We start from the raw sequence: 20,299 nt of genomic DNA, 5'->3' as shown, positions 1-20,299 counted from the left end.
TACCCATGCCCTTGCACAGGGGAAATAAATGAAAGAGAAAATTCTCTCTCTCCCCCTTCTTGGCTGACCAGTGGGATGGGTCCTGTTAAACCTGACCCATTGCTGATTGCTTGTTTGCAGCTCACCAAGGCTGTGGGCCATGAAACAACATTTTAATCATGTTCCCTTCCCACCCCACCCCACAGGCTACAAGGAACAGGGGATCCCACAGCAGCTGTAATGGCTGGGACAAGGGTGTTCCACGGAACGTGGTGTGTCTGTCAGCTGTGGGCACAAGGACCTTTCCACTTTCATTTTTCTTTTCTTTTTTTTTTTTTGTTTTTGTTTTTTAAACCAATGCGTGCGTCTATTCAGCGGAGCGGAGGTGCAGAGCAGCAGATGGAGACCTTCACTGATCCCTTTTAGAACCGGCGATGAGGCAAACATGACGTGGGTTAGGACTGGCACAGCCAGCACGTCGTGATAGGCGGCCAATCCCGAGGAGGGAGGAAAACACTGGTAGAATGAGACGCTGCTGTGGAAGATGGCACTTGGGCTGGCGGTGAGAAGAGTGGGGATGCTGCTTTCTCCAGCTGCAGGGTGTGAAGCAGCTGGAGACATTTGCCCTCCTTGTAGTTGACCATTAAAGGAGCCCAGCGGTGAACATCAAGATGAAGGAGATATTTATAGATATATGTCCAGTATGTAAAAGCCAAAGCTGAGTGGTACCTTGTTTCCTGAGAGTCCTTTCTTGACTGCTTCGTGATAACAGGGGCTCAGCTCAGCCTCTTCTGCTGTGTGTGTTTATGATGCTCACTGAACCTCTGTCGTTGCAGATGCTCTGACGTTTTGCTTGTGGCTGCTCTAAATCATACTTTACTGGTGACCCAGGCTGTGAATAAGCCCTGCCTGCTTCTACCTGCTGAAAGAAGAGAAAAGACTTGACCTGCCACGAGCCAGTAACAAACTGGTTCTTACAAAGAACTGGGTCGCCATGGTGTGACGTGTGCTTTGTGCGGGGGGGTGGGGGGTGGAGTGAGGTTTGTGCTGTCTAATGCTTCCGGTTTAAACTGGTATTTTACAGAGACTAAAATGCCAGTGAAAGAGACTTGTGGATAAATAGCACCATACTGTGGGAGTTAATATAATTATTGTGTGTGTTTTGTTGCCTGTGTTGCATGATACAGTGGTCTTGATCCTCTTCCAAGGGGACAAGTGCCCATATTTCAAAGACCACTGCAACAGATGGCACTAACTGGACACCATGTTAGCAGTCTTGGCCACTCACTGGAGCATGGAAAATTAACTACCCTTTCAAGCCTAGAGGGGTGGTCCCTCCAGGTCAGGGTTGAGTCATATTGATATTGTAAAACACTGCCACTGACTAGCCTTCAAATAGATGCAGCATAAAGAAAGGACTTAATTCTCCAGGCCCCTCCATCCAGCACACCAGAATGAAATTCATGGGAAGATTGATGGCCTGACATTCAGAGGTGTGTGGGTGCTCAGTACTTCTGAATATCAGGCTCATAGTGCGCTGTGAACAATGGACAGAACCGTGTTTGCCAGTCATTTTCCCTCTATGAGAAGATGATGAGAGGAGCCATTCAGAAACAAAATCATACTGCCATTCCCACCCTCTGGGAACTATCCTTTCAGCAAACTAGTTAAAAATCCCCACAGCCTTAATCAAGACATATCAAAACAGAGACATGTCCAAGTGCAAGACTCCTCAGTAACTCTCTCATACACACCCCTCTTTGTTTCATAGTTAAGAGAACCAGTGGGAGAGGGGCTAGGGCATGAAATCCCACCTCCACATAGCTTTCTATCCAGATCTCCCTCTCCCTGTTTGCTTTTAGATCATGCTGTGGTTTTTCAGAGCCAACAGATCCGTTCAGTTAGAATTACCTTTGTTCTAGTTTAAAGAGAACAAAGAACAAAAGTAAAGTCTCTATGATGGAGCACCTGTGGCAGATGTGGGTGCCCTCTATAAAAGTCTGCACTGGACTGAACACAAAAATGGCTGCCTGGCTCTGCAGAGAGTCAAGTCCTTCCAGATTTAAAGTGGTAGGGCTCAGAAAACCAAGAAATAACAGTTACATAGTTAGATACACCACAGCCACAGCCCCTCTCTCCAGACTGAGATGTGTCCTGCATTTTGTAGACCTGTATGTAAATAACTACCAAAGGTAGCATGGATGGGACAGTAACTAATTTCAACACTATTGTCACTACAAAGCAGGTAGCTCAGACCATCTCTAATCTCAAATGCTCTTCTCCCAGCTGTAACTGGGCAGCTTGTCTTCATTGAAGGCTGTGTCCATTCTTCTTCTCAGAAGCCAGGGTTTCCTCCCTCCCCTGCCCATCACCCTCACATCCTCCTGCTCCTATCAGGGTTTCACCAGTGCATTTCATTCATCTTTTTCTGGATTTCAGAAATAACTAAGACAGCTCCTCAGTGCATGCATCAGAAAGCTTTCAGGAGGGGAGACACCCGTGTACTCGCTGCACTTCTCTATACTCAGAAAAAAGCACTTCTCCCATGGTCATGGTCATGGGGCAGGCATAATTTAAGGTCCTGCTCCCATTGACTTCAACAGAAGCTGGAGCCAGATTATTATTCTTTTAGTACCAGTCAAAATAATTCAGGCTTACCCATCATCTACATAAAAACCTTCCTACCCCACCGAGCTGATCCAACTCTCCTTCAGTCCACCCTCTCAGGGCAGGTCTACACTGGTTTCTAAAACCCACAGCAGCCATTCTCAGAGCCCAGGTCCACAGACTCATGTTCACACTACAGTGCTAAAAACAGCTGTGTAGACATTCAGGCTCAGGCTGGAGCTTAAGATCTGAAGCCCATCTCCCTCCCAGCCTGAGTGGCAATGTCTACACGGCTGTTCTTAGTGCCATAACACGAGCCCAAGTCATAGACTTTAAGGCCAGAAGGAAGCATTATGATCATCTAGTCTGACCTCCTGCACAGCACAGTCCACAGAACCCCTACCCAGCACACTCCTGTAATAGGCCCCTAACCTCTGGCTGAGTCACTGAAGTCCTCAAATCTTGATGTAAAGACTTCAAGTTACAGCGCATGCCCCATTTACTCTCATTCAAACCAGCAAGTGACCCGTGCTGCAGAGGAAGGTGACCTCCCTCCCTGAGTCCTTCACAACTCCAAATATAGCGATCAGTTTGACCCACCAGCCAAACACCTGGGAAAGAATTCTCTCTAGTAACTCAGAGCCCTCCCCATCTAGTGTCCCACTTCCAGCCACTGGAGGAGATATTTGCTGCTAGCAGTCACAGGTGGGCCATATGCCATTGTAGGTAACCTCATCGTACCACCCCCTCTATAAACATGTGAAGCCCAGTCTTGAAACAAGTTAGGTTTCGTTGGCCCCCAATGCTCCCTTGGAAGGCTGTGTCTGCACTTCACTCCTTTTATGGTTAGTAACCTTTGCTTAATTTCAAGCCTAAACTTATTGATAGCCAGTTTATACCCATTTGTTCTTGTACCATCATTGGCCCTTAACTTAAATAACTGTTCTCTCTCCCTGCTATTTATTCCTCTGGTGTATTTATAGAAAGCAATCATATCTCCCCTCAGCCTTTGTTTTGTTACGCTAAACAAGCCAAGCTCCTTAAATCTCCTCTCATAAGGCAGGTTCTCCATCCCTCTGATCATCCTAGCAGCCTTTCTCTGTGCCTGTTCCAGTTTGAATTCATCTTTCTTAAACATAGGAGACAAAAATTGCACACAGTATTCCAGATGAGGCCTCACCAGTGCGCTGTGTAATGGTAAGAAGACTTTTCTATCTCTACTAGCAATACCTCGCCTAGATCTGGCCTCTGAGACTTGCTGTAGTGAGTGTAGACAGTGTAGACATACTCAGAGACCAGGCATGGGAAAATAGATCAGCATTTCAGTCAACAAACTGCACCAATGGGCAATAGGTTGAGGATCTGTCAGACATGGAAAGGAAGGAGAGTGAGTTCAAGGGTCCAGGAACCTTCTCTGAAATTTTCTAAGTCTCTTCCATTTAAACCTGGAGGCTGTTAGCGCAAGTACTTTAGCTGATCTCAACTGCCTTGATATCACACATGGAGACTGCAAAAGAGACTATCTATCAGGAGCCAAATCCTTAATATAAACAATGGATTTTATGTAGTTATATATTTATTAGGCCCAATTTTTGCTGGGTCTATATTTTAGGCACACACAGACACTACCTGGTGTGTAAACACCAAGCTAGGAAGACCTCTAACCAGCCAACGTGCTCACACAAATGCAGGGTTTACATGTGAAAATGTAGACGTTTGGCTGAGAATGCGCCCCCTATGTCTGTATCACATGGGGAAGGGGGACGCAGCATTTGATTAGTTTGGGAGGGTGGACAAGCCTGTTTCATCTGGTTCTTCAAGCACAACTGGCACAAATTCATAAAAAGGAGTGGTATTGGGGACAGCTCCCTCAGGATAAGATCAAACAGCACTAGATTGGCAGAAGATCAACCAACAGATTAGCTTTGCTTGCTATAACGGAGCTCCCTGAGCTAGCCCTTCATGTGGCCTGGCTGAATGCTAACAATAACACTTTTTGCCTGTAGATCTCAGAGCACTTTATGAATGTAGGAATCATTACCTCCAATTTACCAATGAGAAACTGAGGCACAGGGAAGTCAAAAGAGTTGACCAAGATTATACAACAAGCCCATGGCCTTGGCCTGATGCCCTATGCATTGGACCACATTGCTAAGCTAAATACCTAGTATTTTATACTCTTTATTAAAGATAAATAAATATCCTTTATTAAAATGTGGCTGCTGTGCATGGCTAGAATTCGCCTCTCAGCTCTGCACTGCAGAGAAGAGATCTGCAGAGTGGAGCAGAGAGGAAAGTTTTGCCCTTAAAAGTTTGGAGGAAGGTAGCTTTAAAAAACAAAACACCAACTTTGGAGAGGTTTTTTTTTTTAAAATCACACAATACAGACAGCAGCAAAGTGGGTTTGTTTGAGTGATAGGTGCCAGTTTTTGCTTCTCCTTAACGTGCTGCTAGGAGTGATTAACAAAGAAAACTGCTATCGTTGTCATTACGCAACACTCAGGCAGAGAGATGGTTACTTCGCTTTGCCCCTTAGAAAGTTCCACAACAGCAGCATGTTAAAAATCAAGGCCCAGTTAATCATTGGTGAATTACACTGGAAATGTTACCAAAGTATCATGTGAATCACCTGTCTTAAAGCCAAGTGATAAAGTCATCAGGATTACTATTACTACAGGAATTACCCACAGGAATTCTCCTCAGAATTTAAGTCTTTCTGGTAATTTATACCAACTAGAATACATTACTGCATGGCTGCTCATTATTCACTGATCAATACTATAATAGTCCCGTGCACTTCTTAGCTTCTTCAGTCTCAAAGAACTCTACAAATATTAAAGAATTAAACTTCAAAACACCCTGACAGATAGGTGTAACATTGTGGATTTAGGGCTTGTCTTCACATCCAGCGCTACAGAGGTGCAGCTGCACCAATGCAGCTGCACCGCTGTGATATTTCAACAAAGACAATACTACGCTGAGCTATTTAATCCACGTCCCTGAGAGGCGGTAGCTATGTCGGCCGAAGAAGCTCTCCCATTGACATAGCGCTGTCTACACGGGGGGTAGAGAAGTATACCTGTGTCGCCCAGGAGTGTGGATTTTTCACACCCCTGAGCGCTGTAGTTATACTGATATAGGTGTGTAGTGTCAACCTGGCCTTAGTCCTCACCTACTGTCCTATAGAATATGATCCCCCTTTTACAGCTGGGGAAACTGAGGCATAGATCTCACCACGGTCAGAGAGTGAGTCTATGGTGCACCCAAGAACAACTCCACTGTCGTGCTCTGGCTACTGGGAATTGCTCTTGGTCTGGGTACCTAGCTTCATTGCAACTAGTGGTTGACCCAATTCAAAGGGCTCAGTGATTCATCCGAGGTGAGGGTGTAACTTAGAGCCCTCTGATTCTCGATAGTTTCAGTAGCTCAGAGATGAGGCAATAGTACAAACCCTCTAGATGCTGCTCTTACCTTTGGAGTCTGAACATTTGCATGCTTTCTTTGGAAATCAGTTTGGAAAACCTCAGTGTTGTAAACAGACCAGTGCTGCCACGGGACACTAAATTGCCCACGGACATGTCTCCTGTGACACCAGGTACAAGACTCTAGATCCAGCCAACAGATGCCTCTGGCACAACTGTTGGGTCTGACATGCTGGAATTCAGGACGCCTCAGAAAGTCTCTTGGTACCAAAAGGTGATAAAGGATTTAGCAGCTTGTCTGCATTGCTGAGGTTTTGCCGGTCTCTTTTTTGTCTAATGTTCGGTGTTTTCCATCGTGCATTCTAGCAAGGACAGGAAAATGGGATTAATCAGGGGATAGTTGCTATGGAAATGTTGAACTCGGAGGGGCTGCCTTGTATCTTCTGAGACTGCAGTGTTTTAATTATGCCTATGTCTTGGCTGCTTTTATTGCGTTAGTGATGTTGGCATAGACAGCATCATGCATTGCATAAACAGGCTATAGGATGTATAATTTACATGCAAGTTCTGGTGTTTTGTTAAAAATTCCATAGCCATTGAGCTGTTTTATCAGATTGACTGAGGCAGAAAAGCAGCCAACTTGCCATTCAAGAAGTTCTGAAATATTTAAGATGAAGCGATGTTGAGCCCTGCTTGTGACACACAAAAGGCAATTTTTTTGCCTGGCACCTTATATTTGCTTAATCAATTTTAATTAGTGAAAAACAAGATCATTCCAGCTGGTGCCGTTTATTGTTGATGCACCTTATTGGCTAGCGATTCTCAACGGCGACTGGAGAACAAGCACAAAATTGGATTTTCCTCAAAGTACCACCGTTCAAATAAATAATCGCCTCATTCCCATCTAATTGCTCTGACTAAAAAGTGAGTCTGTCTGGTTTTGGAGGCAGTACAACCTGAAGGAATGCAGCCAGGACTGAGAGTGAGGACACCCTGAGTTCTGCCACCGATTAATTATGTGGCCTTGGGAAAATTGCTTCACTTCTCTGTCTCATTGTCTCCGTCAGCTGTAAAGTGGGGGTAATACCTCATTGAGCACTTGTGAAGATTGACTAGGTAGGGCCAAATCCTGCTCTCAGTTGTACGGTTCCAATTCCCATTGCACCATTAACCCTCCAGATCTGAACTTTCCCAAAGTTGAGATCTGAGGTTTTAGTCTGGGCCACTGTATAGGGCAGGGCCAGCCATGAAGTTTGGGTCTGGATCAAGATGTCCCAGTGTTTAGAGTTGAGGGTTCTGTTCATTCCCATCTCCCACCCTACCCTGCCCTCCCGCCCCCCCCCCCAAAAAAAAAAACACGAGAAGAATGAGCCTGACAAAGTAGCACAATTCTCCCTTAAATCTGGAAGCAGGAGACAGGATCTGAAGGATCCCCAATGGCCTCCCTGTCCTGTCCAACTAATTGCAGCATTGTGACTTTCCCATTTGAGCTGAGGTAGGGACTAGGTTGCTTGTTCTGCCATATAAACAAGGGTCTTTGTAATCACAGCACTATCCCTTCAGCTCCCTTCTGAACTGGGCTGCTTTGGTTTGCGACTGATATTTACCCAATGTGAGACCAGGAGGGACAACCTTCCCTTCCAGCATAGGACTATTGGAACAAGGAGAAACACTGCTTCCGAAGAATCTGAGCAAGGAACAGAGCCTAGCAGAACCAACCCTACTGTATGTAGGTCATTGGAAAGAGCTGAATACCACTCCCTTTTTGGATGGCACTCAAAACCCTCCCGTAGGCCAGGAGGCCTCACTGGACCCCACAACTTCTAAGTATTCGGCTCTCATCAAAGTCCTAAAGTTGCTCATAAACAGAGAGAATTTCAAGTACTTACAGAAGAGAAGCTAGTGTCAACTCATAAATGAAAGCTAAATATTGGTCCTGGATTCAATTCCTGTAATGAAAAGAATCATACAGGGAAAACTCATAAATGCTCATTTGGAGGGTGATTTTTTCCCTCCGTATGAGTGGAGAGGGTTTGCTGGTTGTGGGGTTTTTTTGGGGGGGGCGGGGGGGGTTGGATTCATCACCCGGATCTTTTATGCCTCCTTCTGAAAAAACTGCAGCAGAGGAAGGCTGCCTCCCCCAACATGCCAGCAGGCAATGTGGGTTTGATCATTCGCCTGTTGTCAGTGGGAGAAATACAAATGCTTCATTTCACTAACTCCTGCCACACCATGTTATTCAGGTTACCTGCAAAATGCCCAGCTCCTTGTGAGAAAAACTAGGAAACAGGAACCTCAGTCAAATTTTTAGTGCTTCCACCAAAACGCTGCCAGTCAAATATTTCCTAATTTCATAGTCTCAGTAAAGAAAACCCCTAAAGCCTGTGACTTTGTCTGCTGTTGATCTCTGTATAATCTACTGTTTATCTGATCTACATTTCTAATGTGCACAGCGCCAGGGTAGATAGATGTCATTTTCCCTTTATAAATATGAATGTGTTTGAGATAAAAGTTTTACAAGGGGGACAGCACTTGTCTCTTCTGCATCACCATTTGCTTGAAGGCATGAGACTGCACCGAAATGTTACCTGTGATATTTCTCAACATAAAAACAAGGGCTTTCAAAGGGGCTTTATTGCGGTGGTTCCTTAGTACTTGTAACTCCAGTTTCTTTCTTCCTATCCCAATGGTCCTGTCCACTAGGGATCAGAGTGCCACCGCTGCCCACCTCCCATTCAGTGATGAGTGCTCGGACCGGACATGGATATTGGGGTGTTCCAGACTGCCATCTCAGAGTGCTCTCACATCTGAATGGGAGGTGGCAGACACTGACTAATACAAGAACTTGGTTGATCTGGACATCTGGCAAATCAATCCATTTGCCTGAAAAGGTTGAGGAGTGCTGTTCAAGCACACAGGAAAATGAGATCAATGGTTTTGTCTGTGCTATGTCCTGTACTTTCTTTAAAAAAACGCATGCGCCTTAAGTTTGTGAAAGGGAATGCACAACTGAATAAAAAAACCCTCTAGGTGCTGATGTAAATTGTCCCTGTGCTCATCTCTCTCTGCTGCATGAAGCGTGCAAGATCTTTTGGGAGAACTTCTGTTTTAATGCACTGCACAGATCACATGTATTTAAGCTGGAGAACCACAAACCAGTCAAAAAAGCTAGGTTTTACCCCCACTCCATTTCCACCATATTTCTTTTGGGCATTGCAGCTGCATATCAAAATACACTGTACCACTCCATTGTAGTGACATAGACTATCATAGCAAGCGACAGCGAGGGTAGAAGTCAGAACCTTCTGTGCCACAAACACAAGTCTTTTCCCATTTTAGCCAAAAGAACACATCTGTTGGATGTACAGCAGCAATAAGAGCTTAGAGACACTTAGGATCCAGCCACGAGAAGACATAACCTTAAGACTCAAATAGGTGTGACATTCCATCCTGGAGAAAGCAGTGCTTTCTTACTCATGCCCCTACCAGCCAGTATTGACAATATTTCAGTAAACTTGTACATCCAGCTTTCCTCCATGTTCAAGCAGACACCTATACATGTCCAGGTAATGCTGCAATTCATTGTCCCAATCAGGACCACATTATGTGTTATCTCCCCTTATGTGCAACTGATCTGATGTGAAATCAGATTATACCCACAAATCAGTTTTAAATTATTTCTAATGACCTCCACTGTACACCTAGGACCCATACCTTTTCCTCTTGATCATCTGTATTTATTGCTAGGGCTAAGCTAGAATTAACTGATCGGTAGTCCTGTGTATCAGTGAACAAGCCAAAGGAAAACTATGTTTCCTAGTTTCTTCCCAGGATGAAAGAGTAAAATGTGGGGGGAAATCTACAGTGAAGACAAGCAAATAACTATAAGGAAGGTCTCCACACAGGTTCAAATTGTGCTTTCATTTAACACTGGTAAATCCAAAGTAATTCACTGAACCAAATTCTTCTCTCAGTTACAAGGATGCTATTCTCGTTGAGTTAATCGGGAATAGTATGCTTGCAACTCAGAGAAGGATTTGGTCCATTGACTTCACTGGAGTTGTTCTGGAATTACACTAATATAACAAGCTGCAGAACATGGCCTATACTGGGTCTCCTGAAAGGTTAGCAAGAGCTCCTGAAGTGAACTTCTTCAGCAAGTATTTACACAAGTGCTACATGGGATAGGGTAAAATTCTTTGCTACCAAACAAAAGTTGGATGCTGCTCAAGGAGCATCAGGAAATATTCTTTTCATCTGCTGTATCATGTGTTACATCCCAAAAGGCAATGGCTGTGTATGTCTGGTTTCCCTTCCCTATCACCCCAAGGAAGCTAAGTGGTTTGCAATGCAATGGTTAGTCTTGATTTTAACTCATATATATATATGAGTATATATATACACACACACACACACGCTCATATACTCTTATATATATATATATATATATATATAAAGAGTCCAAACTGATTGCGTAGAGTGCCAAACTGTTTGAAAAAAAATTGTATGCCTATTTATATCACAAAGTATGTTACTGTGACTTGCTGTGTTTTGATACTGTGGATTTTTTTTTAGTTAAATATATTCTCTTGCTGTACAGTTTGAGTGGAGTGGAAGAGATTCTCTCTACAGCCTTGAGACAGTGTATTCTGATTGGGTTGAAGTTAACATGTGCGCTCTCTTCCTACCCACCAGTTGTATACGTGGTAGCTCTGAGTAAACATAAGCACACACCCATGATGTCTGAAGGGAGACTGGGGACATGGCCCAGCGTTCTCAAGGATTAATGAATTGAGGCCATTGGGCAAATGCAGACTTGAATGATGAGTGGCCAAAACTGCCACACAGGGATATTTTTGCTGTTTCCCTCCCATCTAACATTACCTGAGTCCACAGCCTAGAAATCAAAGATTGAGCAAGACCCATTAGCTCACGTGGTCTATCCCCCGATAAAGGCAGAATTGTTCCTTATTGTGGTTTCCTTGTTGTTTCGTCCAGCTTTGAAATAACTCCAGCAATGGGGCTCCCTTCCCTTGGGAGATCAGTCCACAGTCTTACTGAGCCATCTCATCTGTAGGACGATTTTCCTACTAGCCAACCTAAGTGTACAATTGCTCAGCAAACATAAGACACGGGCAGGGGGCTGTTAGATTGGGGATTATCACAGTTTAATGAATCTGTATATAGGGAATGTTCAGCTATCGGAGTTGTCCATGACAACTCCTTATAAAAGATTCCTGTCCTCAGTAATGTCCATATTAACATACAGTGTTTATTAGGCATGCTCCAGAGAGACAGCAAGGAATTCACCTTCCATTAAAGAAAAATCCACTGAGGAGCCTAAATAGTTTGACATGGACCTTTCATACATAATTCACCTTTTGATCTGTGAAACTGATTTTCATGGTCATGGACAAAGAGTAGTGTCTTTGGGCCTAGCTCTCAACTCACTTGTGTCTTGCACAGTCACTTACGTGTGTGCAAGATGAGGGCAAAGTGGATGTAAAATGCTGATTTGGTACCATCTGGCACTCCTTTTGCACGGTTATAAATGACTACACAGGCTACAAGGCAGTGGAGAATCAGGGCCTCTATGGCTAAATATAAACATGGAAGATGGAAAGGGCCGAGGTCCACCAATGCCTTGCACTCACACACAAAAACAGTCAGGTGTGATCTCCCTGTTTATACTAATGAATTATCCTTATTCAATGCATAGAGGAAAGGGAGTAAAAACCTAGAAGATATATTGGCAGGGATCTAAGACCTCGCAAATGTTTTGGCTCTTAAATACCCACATACGATGTCTCTTGGCTGACAGTTCTCATGTGGCTGTTTGGATGGCCTTGAGCCTGCTCATAACTTTGGCTGTCTCTTGCCCTTGGATATAGGTGCCATGTGACCATGGGTTAAACAAGCTGCTTGCATAACAAAGAAGGCACTGACTTTGCAAGAAGTATCCCCACCTCCTAGCCGCAATTCCTGCATGGGAGCAGGAATTGCTATAGTTCAGTGTATCATCCCATTTATACCCCCACGCCAAAACTTACGGAAACATCTCTCTCGACAGTGTTGCTGCATCACTTCCAGTTGTTTGGAGTGCTTTTGTGAATTGATGGGTCTCTTCTGGCGGTTTTGCATTTCTCCAAGGGCTTAGGTTTCTAATCACAGAAATGATTCTTGTCTGTGTGATGGGAAAGAGCGTGCGACTGACACATACACTTTCATATACAATATCCCATTCAACAATACTACATTAAAAGAATGCTAAGGTTGCAAGTAAAGCACTCAAAGCGGCCCCTGCAACCTTAACTCAGCCCCCTTGTGTGTATGCATTATGATAACCTCTTTAATCATACTATCCTGTATTATTTTTCCCAAAGAAACCCTGCCTTGTTTGGTTTGCAGGATGGCTGGTGTTCAGGGAACAAGGCAGCTAGTTGATAGGTCCTTTTGTCCTCATTGGTGAATGTGTGGTCCCATGCCTCATTTACTGCACAACACTGCTTCATCTACCACAGGAATGTCCACTATCCATGGCTGTGAAATTGGAGTCTCAAGAAATTAAGGTTTAAAAAACATATTCACAATAGCCAGTCAAACAGAATACAGAACACACAGCGCTTGCTTTGCCAGGGTTCTGTTGTTATAATTGTATAATTTAGCAACCACAGAGCAATCTCTCTGTTGGCTAAAAAATAAAAAGCAATAATAAAAATATATAAACAAGTACAAAAACCATAGCATAAGTGATATAAATTTTGGACTTGGACATACATTGTCTGCTATTAAACAATCTTTACAAAAATAATAATTCGATTAGGCTAATCAATATGGCAAAAATCGATTCCAGTGCTTATTCTGAAGAAATTATCTTTATTAGGAATTAATTTGCTGGAAAATTCTTCCTGTGCAAATGCATACATTCTAGCTTTAACAACATTACACATCTTCAATGTCTGCGTCAGAATCGGCAAGAAAACATGCTTTCTCTCTCCCAACACATGCTATATATAGCCAACAGGAGTCTGCCATATGTGATTGTTACTTCAGGATACAAAAGACTGTATGGTAGAACATAGAATCATTCTTTATTCCTCATGACAGCAACAAAACATTAAAATGTTTGCAGACAAATCAACACAAATATAGTGCCGCTCCAAAACTCTGATCTGCTAAGCTACAGCAGGAGTTGGGGACAGATCCTGCAACTTTCATGAGTTTAATGGGATTAAGCGTATGAGTAAGGACTCCTTGCAGAATAAAGGTTTCAGGATCAAATATTTGGCTCCTGCTGATAGGTTTCTGCATGCTCCCAAGAATAAAATAAGGGAAGGAGAAAACCTAGGCAGACAGAGGGGAAGATGGACCCATCTTGTGCCAGTGCAGAGAACCTGAGAGATAGTAGTCACTGATAAAATTGAATGTGATTTCAGGCATCAAATCTGAGATGTATGTCTGAAATTATTTGTAAAATACACAATAACAATACTCCCCTAACCCCTGCACCACTCTCCTGTGCCCCCTTCCCCCTTAAGCCCTCCTATGCCCATGTGGGGGCATGGAGGAATGTTCGGGGGGGCGGGAGCGAGCAGCAATGCTGGGTGCTCTGAGTCACCACTCCCCCCCACCCAAACTCTGCTCATGTGCGGCACTCATGTTTGTATATCTCTGTGCTGCACATGGCATCCCCCTGACCACATCACCCACCCCTAAGGCCAGCCCTGCTGGCTACGGACAGAGACAGGTAAGGAGTGATTCAGACCTGTGGTCCATCTATTGTCCTAGGACGTAGGGACTAAATGTTAGATTTTAAAAAGGTATTTAGGCCCCTAAGGATGCAGATAGCTCCTGAAGATGCTAAATGCTTTTGAAAATCGAGCTAATAGCTAATTACCTTTAAAAAGCTAGCCCCAAGTGCCTGCCAAGTTTTCTGTTTATATTATCCCAACGTGTTAGAGCTGTTACTACAAAACACGGCCACAAAAATTTTCTTAGCAGAAATTATTTTTCACTCCTTATATGCTTGAAAATGGTTCAACCATTTTCAGTAAAACTCTCTGAAAAAGCTCACTCCCTGACTGACAGAAAGTGTGTCAAAGATCAGGCCGAAAAGGTGAAACTTTGAGAAAGTTATAAGCCACAAAGTGACCCTTCATAATGGAAGCCCAGAAGCTACTTTAACAATAGGCATTGCTCAAGTGTCATTTGTTACAGAGCTACATGTGTGCACACACATACCTGCATAACATGCATAGCATTTCTTTGAGGGCTCTGAATTGGTGAGTATTTTTTTAACATGAATGTTTCAATACCTTTCTCTTTGCCTTCCCCACATTTATATGTAGCAAACAGCAGTTTGTGGCAGTTTTATGAGCCTTCTGGGGTGTCTGATGTGGGTTATTTAAAAAAAAAAAATCTATTCCTTTGAAAGTGCCTCAGCTTGATCTCACCTGCAGCTTCTCTTCCACTTACCTGTCAATGTTCTCAGGCAAAGCCATACAGATGAATAGAAATTTGCATACATTTGGAATTAGAGTAGTTGCTGATTGGACTGGCCACTCAGCACAGTGAGAGTGGAGGGAGAGTACTCTAGTTCTGATTTGTGCGAATAAGATGGGGTCATTGCAAGGGATCCTGGCCCCGCTCCTCTAGGGTGATAGCCTCCCTATCTCCATTCATCCCCTTCCAAACTTCTGCTTCATGTTATTAAACAGGGGGTAGGGTGGAAAAAGTGGCCTGGGTAAAGCAATAAAGGGAAAATCTGGATAGGGAGGAAAGAGTGGATTTGGGGAGAGAGGCAACTGGATTTTAGAGGATTTACTTTCTCCCTCCCTCCCCCTTCTTTGCTCCAGAGTCAAATTCTTCCCCCACCACCAAACACCCTGATGACACACCACTCCCTCCGAAAAGGACCACACTGATCCTCTCCTCAATTACTGATACTGCCTCCCCATACAGAGCCCCTCCCACCGGTCATTATTGGTGCCCCCCAGAAACACAGATCCTCTGTCTCCATCAATACTGGTGTACCTCCCACATACCCATATTAACTGAGAGGAGAGGGATCAGTGTGTATCTCCCACTCTGTTAATCTTGGGGTCCCTCCCACTCAAATACCCGTGCTCAATTCCCCCATTAATACTGAGGGACCAGTTGTGGGGGCCCCCAACCCCCTCAAAAAACCCCACCTTCAGCATCTGCTTCAGCTCCCTGAGCTTCAGGTTCCTCTCCAGTTGCTCTTTTCCCTGACTCCCCTCTTAGTTCTGTCTGAGGTCAAGGAGGGTGGCGGCTCAGAAGAACATAAGAACGGCCATATTGGGCCAGACCAAGGGTCTACCTAGCCCAGTATCCCGTCTTCCGACAGTGGCCAGTACCACGTAATTCAGAGGGAATGAACAGAACAGGTAATCACCAAGTGATCCATCCTCAGTCATCCATTCCCAGCTCTTCACTCCCACCCCAGGCCTGAGATCATCCAAGACTTTCTTACATCCGGCACTGAGAGTTGGAGAGGAGAGAATAAGACCAAGTACTCCCGGAGTGCTCCCATCCCAGCCCTTTACCCAGGAAAGAGAGCTCTGCCTGCTCCATGAGCTGAAGGAGCAAGACATCTCTCAGCTCAGGCAGCAGCTCTGATTGGCAGCCTTTCCCCAGGAGACAGGGGAGAGGAGAAGGCATCCCTACCGCCCCATGCCTTGAGGAGGCTCTGGAGATCCCATTGAGTTGGCAGCCCTGCTTTTGTAATGCCAGGGGTGACTCGGCCTTGCCTGCAGGGCTGGCTGTTTCCCCCACTTTAGTCCATGACTGTTTCCATGCTGAGCTCTTGGTTCGTCAGCTGCTGGGTTGTTTCTTCTCAAATTGTCATTGATTGGATTTATTTGCCACCTTCCCCCACAGGGCAGGAAGCTGCTGGCAAGAGGCAGCATGTGGTTGTGGCACAGGCTGGGGGGTCAGGAACTTCCTGCCATGAGACCCAGAGCAAGTCCCTTCTGAAGAGCAGGTTGGGAGCTGCAGGCAGGCAATTGGGACGCAGGAGGCTGGCTCAAATTTCTAGTGGAAATGCTCTTCAAACACATTCGGGGGAGGGGCTAGAGAGGATGGGAACATGGGGTGGGCTCATTCCGCAGAAGGAAGAGCTGTGCTAGTGTGGGCCACATGTGAGAAGGATTGACGGGTGGTATGTAAGAAGTTTGCTCACCCTAGATACCTCCATGTAATTTAGTGAGGATATCTATATTCATCCTTAAGGTCCTACAGGAATCCTGCAAGTGAGGCTGAAAGATCAAAGATGGCCTAGTCTCAGCAGTGAGTCAGAGATAGAGCAGCAGCCAGCACTGTGATGTGCATCTGCTTGCTGCCCACCAGCCACCTGCTTGCATGGACTCAGCTGGGAGGAAGATCAAACGGGAGAAAGACTGTCCCACTCTCCCAGCTGTGAGCTCTAAGGGTCCACCTGGGATGGGCTGGAAGTAAGACATTATCTGGCAGGCTCTGGAGTTTTTTGATGGTGCGGACCCCATTTAAATCAGACCTTGCAAGCAGCGCTGGAATGCAGACTCTTCAAAGAATGCTGTGGATTGCTGGTCACCAAGACAAGGCACCAGTGTGAAGACCAACAGAGGCTCAAAGACCACATAGAGTGGGCTGCTTAGGAAAAGGCTCCTTGGGCAGCAAGTCTGATAGTTAGTGAAGAAGAGTAACAGAGGAGAGGGAGGTGCAGACTTTAGGCAACTCCAAGAGTTCCTATGAGGCAGAACCAATTCCAGCAAGCAAGTCAGAAAGCCAAATTGCCCACCTGGGATCAAAGTGTTTAGTAGAAAAGGTATGGTGTGACCTTGCAATGCTATAAGTGAAAGCAAATCCCACATTAGACAGAAGCCCCAGAACACAAGCTAACCCCTGACAAAGCCCAAAGTGCCCAATTCAGATCTGGTGTAAGTGAATGCACTTTCACTAGAACAGTCCTCTGGCTCTCTACTGCTTTAGGAGAGTTTTCTGTTCTTTGATTCCTATAGACTGTTCCCTCCACAAAGGGCTTTCGCCCAGGCCTTGCACAGGGATTCAGTAATTGCCCTTTAGTATCTAAAGCGCTTTGGGATCAAATTTGCTATATTAATATTATTGTACTTTTAAAACACCCCTAGAGAAACACAACAGAATTCATTGAAAAGAATAGGAATAGTTATCTTGAAAGAGATTTTTTAATGCAGTACCAGTTGATTATTTCCCCCTGAAGTCATAACATGCAGATGACATGCCCGAACTAAAACCCAATGATGGTGGTTAAGTTGATACATATTTACACCCTGTCAGTTTCATCCATGTGCCTTTGAAAAAAATCTTATACAAAATTCTTTGAAGAAAAAAAGATCCACTTTAGCAAGAAATTAGTGGCTGAGCTTGCAAGGCTGTACTCAACTTGATGACAGGTTTCACAGTAGCAGCTGTGTTAGTCTGTATTCGCAAAAGAAAAGGAGTACTTGTGGCACCTTAGAGACTAACAAATTTATTTGAGCATAAGCTTTCGTGAGCTACAGCTCACTTCATCGGATGCATTCAGTGGAAAATACAGTGGGGAGATTTATATACATAGAGAACATGAACATCAACTTGATGGTAGTTTTCTGTCTGTAATGCACCCTCATCCCTCCTTGATGGGAGGGGGTTCTCATTATCTTGAGACTACATGACATGTAACAGGGTCACTCACCTCCCAAACACCCCCTCATGGCCCAGGGTGGCAGTGCAGTTTCCCCTTCCCTCAGGCTCCTTAATAACTCCACAAAGGAGTATGTCCAATAACAACACCCCTTCTTGCAGTCTGGTTTATTAACATAAACTTAAAATAAAGTCTCTTCTCCCCCAATCTCACACTTGGCACAGCCCCTCCTCCCTGGGGTCTCCCCATCTTCAAGCTAGGCACAATTTTTTAGCCCTCTCCAGGCTCTGGTCAGCCTCTCCCTCAGCCCACCCTGAGTTCCTTCGAACACTCCCTGCTCTCTTCTGAGTACCCACTCTTAGGCCTTCCTATCTGGAGTCTTTCCCTGCTCCTTATCTCTGCAGGAACTCCTGGGCCTTTCTTACCTGGTGATTCCCGCCCCCGCTCATAGCGTCCAAGTAGGCCTCTGAGTCTAAACCCATATACCAAGCCAAAAATCTCATGCTCTCTGGAGCTTCTGCTACGACTTCCTCTCCCAGTTCCCAAAAAGAGACCAGCTGCCCTCTATCTGTCCCCCTTACAAGGCTATTAATGAGGCACAGTTGCGCTAGACCAGCTGCCTCTTAAAGGGTCCAGTCCACCCGGTGACACCAGGGAGGAATGAAATGATATAATGAGGGGGTATATAGACCCCCTGGCACTGGGTAAGCAGAAGCTAACAGCTTCTGTAATTCTCTATAGACCAAAGAACCAGTTTATGGCAGAAATAATCACCTTCCAGCATAACAGCACCCTTCATCGTAATTTTAAAAGGTTAACACCTGCAAAAAAGAAAGTGCCTCACCCCAGGGCACCCAATGAGGCATTAAGAGTATCAGTGGATATTTTTGCAAATAAAACCTGCTGATTCACCTTGTTGGCATTTGAGACCATTTTCTTTATGTATTCACCATCACTCGGGTGTGCAGATTTTATTTGCCAGAATAGGCAGGAAAAACAAAAGCATCATGCACACTTGCAAGAATGAATGCTTGCGAGAGTATATGTGCTAGAAGCACTCACACCTAGCGCTGGGAGGTGGGGACAGAGAATGGTTTTCCCATCCTGCAAAGGCTTTTGAGATTTCAAACATTCTGCATCAGGACAACCTTTCAAACCTTTCATAGTTTCTTGTGAAAAAACAGAGAGGAACCCTATCCTAGAATAGCCCACAGCTCAGTAGCTCAGGCACTCCTGAAATGTGGGAGATCCAGGTTCAAGTCTCTGCTATGAATCAGTTAGAGTAGGGACTGAACCTAGGTCTCTCACTTCGTAGCTAATTGGTCTAGCACTGAACTATTGGCTATTCTCTTTCCCTTATACTCTGGCTTTGATCAGAAATTCCATCCTTGACCTGAGAACCCTTTCCCAATGAGAGTTTCATCAACGTTGGTACGTTACCACCAAAAGCTTTGCTTTTATTGAATCAGCATTTCTGAGGGAAAAAATGTTTAGTCAAAAAATTCCTGACCAGTTCTACTCACATCTCTGTTTTGCACAGTGGATTCAGACAGTTACCCATGCTCATGGATATTTTGTAAACAGAAGAAGGGATTCCCAACTATTTCTACAACTGAAGTCATCCAGTCAGGGAATAGAACTGTTGCTGTGTGACTACAGTAATCAATCATCTGGCTCAGATAATGAACAACCAATGAACAGAGTGACCATTACTTGAAACAATGTTCAGTTAAAACTCATTCATGTTAATAATCCACCAAACAATTATGAACATTGAACAAACTTATACAAATCACGATCTGTTTGTGGATAATTTTCTAACAAAAAATTAGCTGTAATGATGAATGTACCAAGTTCTGCTTTGCATCTTGGCATCTGCTTCCTGTGTGATTTCATAGTTAAACTCCCTGTTTACTGACAAAAACAATTGTCTACTTCTGTTAGCCCTGCCGAGCCAATGTATCTCTAGAGGAATGAGCTGGATTCTATTCTGATCTGCAAAATTGTCAGCTATGTTCTGATTGCAGAGCTCTATTAGTGGTGATAATGCAGAAGTAGGAAAATACATAGCTTGATTTGCAAATCCCAGGTTGTGTGTTTGCAGAACTGGAAATTAGAAAACTAATCATTTGACCCAAACTGAGAAAAATTGATGCAGAAGCCATTAAATAAGCACCGGACGTCTTAATGGTTTTCTAAGACGACTGCCCTTTGCAATTTGGTTTTCATGTTCCACACTCCCCAGCTTGAAGGACACAAAAAATCACAACCTTAGTTCAAAAAGGAAAACACAAGGGACAACCCTAGGATGGGTGGGTCATCATCAGAATTTGAACCCAAGACCCTCAGCAGAGACTTCTACCATGTGAGTTAAAGGAGTAACTACATTATCAGAGAGCAGAGGTAGACTATAGCTACAGTGGAGCTGGAAGTTGTAATTTCCTGGTTGGGCAGATTTATCCACAGTAGCTCTGATCAAGCTAGCTTGCTAAAAATAGAAGCGTAGCTGCAGCTGCATGAGGGGCAGCTGCCAAAATCTGTGCTTAGGGTTTCAGAGGATCATGCTTGTGCTGCCACAGCTACACTTCTATTTTCAGCATGTTTGCTTGTGAGAGCTAGTGCAGGTACC

General features: G+C 44.5%; 1 protein-coding gene and 1 long non-coding RNA gene across 6 annotated transcripts in view; one reads left to right on the top strand and one right to left on the bottom strand.

The window, feature by feature from the left end:
• Nucleotides 1-20,247, top strand: part of STUM (stum, mechanosensory transduction mediator homolog) — a 93,735-nt gene extending 73,488 nt beyond the window's left edge. For 2 of the 5 annotated variants that reach the window (XM_037895617.2, XM_037895616.2), the window contains one exon: nt 186-992. In XM_037895617.2, the coding sequence (XP_037751545.1) occupies nt 186-220 (35 nt within the window). In that variant the 3' untranslated portion in view covers nt 221-992. Of the gene's footprint in view, nt 1-185; nt 993-16,259 lie in introns of those variants that run through there. The other 3 variants (XR_006289789.1, XM_043543558.1, XM_037895615.2) reach the window with 3 other exon arrangements.
• Nucleotides 802-18,148, bottom strand: LOC122465167. Its single transcript, XR_006289791.1, has 3 exons — nt 18,096-18,148; nt 12,059-12,192; nt 802-901 (listed from the first exon to the last, which is right to left on the bottom strand). It is a non-coding gene; the product is annotated as an uncharacterized LOC122465167 (long non-coding RNA).
• Nucleotides 20,248-20,299: the final 52 nt, after the last annotated feature.

The sequence above is a fragment of the Chelonia mydas genome, chromosome 3 (assembly GCF_015237465.2).
Source record: "Chelonia mydas isolate rCheMyd1 chromosome 3, rCheMyd1.pri.v2, whole genome shotgun sequence".
Taxonomy (NCBI): Eukaryota; Metazoa; Chordata; order Testudines; family Cheloniidae; genus Chelonia; species Chelonia mydas.
This window is presented reverse-complemented; position numbering and strand designations above follow the sequence as displayed.